The following is a 6,847-nucleotide window of genomic DNA, read 5'->3' on the forward strand; positions in this document are numbered from 1 at the left end:
TCATTTTTACACACAAGATTATATTCTCATTCATCTTCAAAGCACTTTTTTTGTTGTTGTTTTTTTGGATTTTAATCAAATGGATTTTTTACTACACTATATTGTGTGTCTCATATCGTTATAATTTTAATTTTATTTATTGTGAAAAATAAAAATAATTTTACTAAACACATGACACGTTATCCTAACATACTATAAATTTATCTTTTCAATTAAACGTTACAAATTTGAGAATAAAGTTACTCAATATTCCATAAAATATAATTTTGAACACATTTTGTATACATTTACGTTATTTCAATTCATGTAATTAATTAATGGCCAAAGTAGAAAATTGTATGTAATTATAGTTATAGAAAATAAAACTTTCGAATATCATATATACATTAAAAATCGTCTTATCAAAATGGAAAACGGTGATTATATATTTATAATTTTTCATAAATTAGGTAAGTGATTAAATACGCATTGCTATTTTATTTTTTAAAATATAATATTGTAACATTTATCTATAAATATATATTTTTTGTAAAATTATACTATATTCTTTTTTTGGATGGTGAAAGAAAAACTGCAACCACTATTTGATGGTATATATTGTGTAAACCTCGCAGTGTAACCTTAGCTACATTGTGGTTATAAAGTCAACAACCTGATCAACTTGGCCAAATTGTACTCCCTTTTATTTATTAAAGGATAAGATATATAAGTTATAAGGGACAACCCTAGTCATAACGATTGGTTTGGAGTTGTCTGACAGAATTTTTAATTTGAACTAATCAGCTATGAATAATCTAGATTACTTTACCTCCTTTAAGGTTCTTGCCAACTAAGGTCATAAGATGAGTTTCACTCAAAGCACAGGGCAACTTACCTTATTAGATAGGGGGTGGGTGGGTGGGGGGGTGGGAGGGGGAGCGAGAGCTTCAGGAACAAGAACTATTGGAAGGAGCGACATATCGATATACATATATAACCAACCTCACATATCCAACTAAATCTTTTACATCGGATGTATCGTACTTTTGCGATTAGGTCATCATAAGAAAAGACTGCTAAATCTTTCTGAAGTGAGAGAAGGAGGGAAGACTCGCTATAACTAACATAGCGGTTAGCTGAAAAATGTTAGCTAATTAGGCTAGCATGTATTGACTTTCTCTGATAGGGGCTCGCTTCTTCAAGCTATGCCGAATATTTGAATAACACATTCGGATAGGGGTTTTGGACTCTCACATAAATCAAAGATATAACTTATGAAAATATGAAATTCATAAAATTATAAAATTGCATGGAAGCATATGGTAAATTTGTGGAAAAAAAAAGGGGAAGAAAAAGAGGCATTTTGATATATACTATTGGAGTCACACTAATGTGAGACTATCTCAGCCCTCAAGAATCATCTTGAGGCATGCATGTTGGGTCAATATAAAAATTTGAAAAATGTAATACTAATTAGGAATATATAAAGTGTTTGTTACTTATAAGGGAAAGCGTAATACTTTTGAGTACAAACGTAATACTTTTATATTTTGATGTAAAAGTATTACTCCGTAATTTTTTAATCAAAAGTATTATATTTTCTCTTATAAGTTATGTTAGTTAGTGTTTGTTACATATAAAGGAAAATGTAAAACTTTTGATGTAAAATGTAATACTTTTAAATCAAAATGTAAAAGTATTATATTTTATTTCAAGTATTACATTTCCCCATATAAGTAATAAACATTTTATTTCTGATTTAATATTACATTTGTTAGTATAAGTATTAGGCAAATTATTCTGTGGACCTAGGTCTACATTGCAAGGTGGACCCGGGTCCAAAATACACAATTTAGATATTGAATTTTCACAATTTATATGTTGAATGTTCACAACTAAATATTTACAATTTACATGCGGAAAGTTTACAATTTGAATTGTGAACATTTTGTAGGTAAATTATGATGGATTCACCTTGCAAGGTGGACCCGGATCCATGGTATAACTATTGATAAGTATTACATTTGATATTGATTTGACACATCTCACGGATAAGAATATGTGAGACAGTCACACACAAATTTTTGTCATATTACCCTAGTGGTAGGATAGGAGTTCCACTCCCATTAACAACATCTTGGAGTTAGGGCTCCCCAAGTTAAAATTTGGATCTTGAGCTCTTCAAATTGGCAGAAGTGTGAAGATGATTTCCTTGCGCGTAGAGGGACGTTGCTACTTGCTAGGGCGACTTACGATTTAGTGACTCTTGGACAGAAGTTTTGAACCCTTAGAGGGTGTTTGGTTGACATGAATTGTGAATTGCAATTCCGTGAAAAGGAAAAAATGATTAAATTATCCTTGATTATTATTATTATACAATGCATTTTAATTTACACTTATTATCTTTTCATTCCCAACAATTATATTCCTCCCTACCAAACAACTTAATTTGAATTCTTACTTTATTCTTACCTTATTAATTTTTCACATAATACAATTTCTTTCTCCCTTAATTCTTTCCTTTCAACGAATATATCCACACACAAAAAAAGCCTTAAATCTGAACAAAGTTTATTATAGTAGCCTCTATCTATTATCATTCATCTCTTTCTCTCTCTCTTCAATGGCAAATGGCAAATGGCAAATGGCAAATGGCAATGGCTTGTGAAATTCATTTTTTCTGCTTTTCGATTTCCGTGTCAAGCAAGCATCCATTCCTATCTATCTCACCTTGCTTAACCCATGGGCAATAACTCCTCCTCCTCACTCTTTCTCTCTCTAAACATTTCGCCATTATCAAACCACACACCAATACTCTATTTCCTTTCAGCTTTGCTTCACTTCTAATCTTCTTCAACCTAATTCCCTCCCTCCCTCCCTCTTTCTCTATTTATTTATCTATCTATCTAACTATCTATCTATCTATGTGTGTTTATCGGTTTTTCTTCTGGAACTGGCTTCTTGTCTGATTAGGGAAGCGATGGAGCTACAACCGCCGCAAGACGGAGCAGGAGTGGTGGCGCCGCCGACATCGCTGGCTCCTGGCTTCAGGTTCCACCCCACGGATGAGGAGCTCGTTAGGTACTATCTCCGGCGAAAGGCCTGTGGGAAGCCCTTCCGCTTTCAGGCCGTCTCTGAGATTGATGTCTACAAATCTGAACCCTGGGAGCTTGCTGGTGCGTTTCTCTTTTCGTTTTGTGTAGATTCTTGTCTGTGATTTTTTTTTTTCGAAAAATTAATTGTGTTCAAAGATCAGATAGACTGACATTTAATGTATGATTTAGCCTTAAGAGTGTGTTTCTGAAATTCTAATTTGGTTGTGATAAGTATAAAATATGCATTTGATTATGTGAATTCCCTCCTTTGTGTTCTGGTGTTGAAATGAACAGCAAATGAAGCCTTAAGGATTGAAAACTGATGTAAATTAAGTACTTGTTTATGAAATTTAAGTTTAATAAGAAAAAAAAAGATGGAATTTTTAAATCCCTACAAATGATATAACATTGAATCTTCAGGACTATAAAGTTTCAACATATATTACCTGAGGCACCATTTCTACTGGATTTAATTCAAGTGTAAGATTCTGTGTTTTTTTCTGACAGATTCATTAGAGAGTGAGAGTTGGACTTTGCATGTTTGAAAAGTCAACTTGTAGGTGTAACCAGGAGATTTATAATTTTAGATTACAGGATTAGTCCAATTAATGATTTTGAAATTTCAATGATAATATTTTCTGACTTGCTTGTTTACATTGTTTTCTTGGTTAGGTGCTCAGCTCTTTATACATTTCTTTGAAATGCAGCAACATGTGAAATCATTTGACATCTTTCTCAAAATTTCAGCTTCTTCTAAATGAGCATTTGTAATTGTATGCAGAATATTCATCCCTAAAGAACAGAGATTTAGAGTGGTACTTTTTTAGCCCCGTAGATAGGAAGTATGGAAATGGGTCTCGGCTTAATAGGGCGACTGGCAAAGGGTATTGGAAGGCAACCGGGAAGGATCGCTCTGTGCGCCATAAGTCTCAGACAATTGGAATGAAAAAAACTCTTGTATTCCATAGCGGGCGGGCTCCTGATGGAAAGAGGACAAATTGGGTAATGCATGAGTATAGGCTTGCAGATGAAGAATTGGTGAAGGCTGGGGTGGTACAGGTGCGAATCCAAAATTGAGTGTTTTTATTGTTTAGTTGACTACCCCTATTTAGAGACTTAATCTTAAAAAACTTTTTATTTTGTTGGTTTGGGAGGAAAAAGGACGCGTTTGTGCTATGTAGAATTTTTCAGAAAAGTGGTTTGGGACCACCGAATGGTGACAGATATGCACCTTTTATTGAGGAAGAATGGGATGACGATACAGCTCTCGTGATTCCTGGCGGAGAGGCTGAGGACGACGCAGCCAATGGTGATGATGCACATGTTGAGGGCAATGAACTTGACCAGGTTCGTTATTTGCCTCCATTTTCTTGTTTATGTTCTCTTTTCGGGTCTGTAAACTGTTGTATGTTGGTGTGCATATTGTTGCTGCTTTTCCGTTGCTTGTAGTGACTGCAACCAAAAATCATTGACATTTTGACAAGCTAAAAGTGAACTTAGTTAGCGATACGCTTTAGAAACTTTTGTCGTTTACGATCTTTAGTTCTTGCCTATATTGGCCTCAGTCATTGTATGATTGACAACAAGGAGTTAGCGATACACGTAGAAACCTTTGTCGTTTATGGTCTTTAGTTCTTGGCTAATATTGGCTTCAGTGATTGTATTATTGACAACAAGTTTAAATTACCATAATTTTCTTCGTCCCTCTCCGCACACATGGCAAAGCCATAGAATCTCATTTTACACGCACTTTCTCCTTGATTGTGAATTTTTGCTAATTTGGCAAGTTTTGGGATCTATTATCGCTAAAATGCAAGAATGGAAGGAATTGGCAATAATGTTAAAGAAATTTGCACCATCTCATATTTGTGCTCAATAATTGTTGGTGTCCAGCGAAACCGTTGTGGCCAAAGGTGGAATGGGGAAGGGCAAGTAGTATACAATTTGATGATGCTTCTATAGATTGGAGGTGGATTGCGTAAAACACGTTCAAACTGTTGACAAGGTTGAGGTTCATCGTAGTTAGCTTAATTTACCAAGAGGTCCTATGGTCACAGGTATCTCATTTCATTTATATGATACTTTAAGATGTAACAGTTGGAATACGGGATGTGGAAAAATGCAAATGTGAATTTAAGTGGCATTAACGTCAATGGCTCAATGCAGTAACTTTTGATAACTTCTAGAGGTAGGAAATTAGGAATGTCGGATACATACTATATATTATACTTGTCTCCTGCCGGTCCTTTTTTATAAGCCTCAGAAAGAGCGGGTATCACTTTCAGCACTTGGATATACACCGTAAATGGCTACAATAGAATATTTGGCAATTTTATACCGTAAATTATACTACATTCATAGATTCTACATTATCTCTTTTAATAGGGGATGTTGTTAAGTAAACATAACACCTCGATCAACTTGGAGGAGATGGTGGTTTTCATGTGAATCACACTACATTTTCTCTGTTTAAACATGACAAAGTATATATATACTACATTTATAGATTCTGCTAATGGTTCCCACACCGTAAAAGCTTATGCTTGGTGGCTACCGACTAATCATGCTGTTTATGTATACATCTCGAGCCCCGTTTTACTGTTAGTCACTTATGCAACCAAGAAATCGTTTTTGGCTTTTGATTCACTTATTAATTGTGCATCTGCATAACTTGGAGTTGTACTTGATCTGTGATCGTTTTAATAAAAGCTAATCTTGCTGCCTAAACTTTGGCTCTATATTGCAGGCTGCTGCTCTATGCAAGGCTCCTCAGAGTCCAGTGGAGCCGCAGGGCCTTCCATTTGTTTGCAAGCGAGAGAGATCGGAGGATCCCGAGCCTCTCTCGTTGGCCCAAGCGAAAAGATCCAAGCACGATGATCCGAGCTCGAGCAATGCAAATGGTTCAGAAGATTCGACCACAATCCAGGAACCTCCAACAGCAATGATGACGACGACAACAACAACAAATTACTCTCCCGCTCTCTTAGAATTCCCCTTGTTAGGGTCCATTGAACCCAAGGAAAGCCACCCTACAAACGTCCCCACCTTCGACTCCTCCACGCTCGAGAAGTCTGTTCCCCCCGGCTACCTAAAGTTCATCAGCAACCTGGAGAACGAAATCCTAAACGTCTCCATGGAAAGGGAGACGCTGAAGATTGAAGTGATGAGAGCCCAAGCCATGATCAACATTCTTCAATCGCGCATCGACCTCCTGAACAAGGAGAACGAAGACCTAAGAAGAGTTGTCCGAGGCGGTTAAGTAGCAGCAGCAGCAGTTCCATGTATCCTAGATTTGTAGTTCTCCTTGGCTCAATCCTTTTATTCCTGTGAAGCATGGCATCTCCAGTTGCATGTTTTGAGGAGTAAAAGGATGTGTCAAGTGGTAGCCATCTGTCGACAACTCTGTAATATGATGCTCCCTTAGCTGTTTATTGTGTACCAGTAGCTATAGACATTATTGCCCATCTTTTGAAACAGTTAAATAAAGCAAACTGGAGTTTCTCATTGTTTTATGTGGCTTCACTTTGCTACTCTTTATTTATGTTTGTTTTTCGTTAATAGATTTAATGATTTCTTCTCCTAAAATTTTTAACCCTAAGGATTCTCCACACCGTGGGGTGACAGAGCATGTGAGAGGAGGTAAATCACGGTAACTTGGTGACTCAATATGCATGTCCAAAAATTTGTGGGTGCAAGGGATTTATCCACTTTGGACATAGTCTCAACATTGTTGTTGAGTTTCAATTATTAGTCTTTTCTCTCAAATACTAAGT

General features: G+C 36.0%; 1 protein-coding gene across 1 annotated transcript; it reads left to right on the top strand.

Annotated features, from left to right (window-relative positions):
• The first annotated feature begins 2,590 nt into the window (after nt 1–2,590).
• On the top strand, nt 2,591–6,586 carry LOC115996762 (NAC domain containing protein 52-like). The gene is made up of 4 exons (XM_031236157.1): nt 2,591–3,155; nt 3,856–4,133; nt 4,236–4,421; nt 5,821–6,586. Exons 1-4 carry the CDS (start codon nt 2,960–2,962, stop codon nt 6,331–6,333), a joined length of 1,173 nt encoding a protein of 390 aa, XP_031092017.1. The 5' UTR covers nt 2,591–2,959; the 3' UTR covers nt 6,334–6,586.
• The last annotated feature ends 261 nt before the right edge of the window (nt 6,587–6,847 follow it).

Source organism: Ipomoea triloba, chromosome 11 (genome assembly GCF_003576645.1).
Source record: "Ipomoea triloba cultivar NCNSP0323 chromosome 11, ASM357664v1".
NCBI classification, from domain to species: domain Eukaryota; kingdom Viridiplantae; phylum Streptophyta; class Magnoliopsida; order Solanales; family Convolvulaceae; genus Ipomoea; species Ipomoea triloba.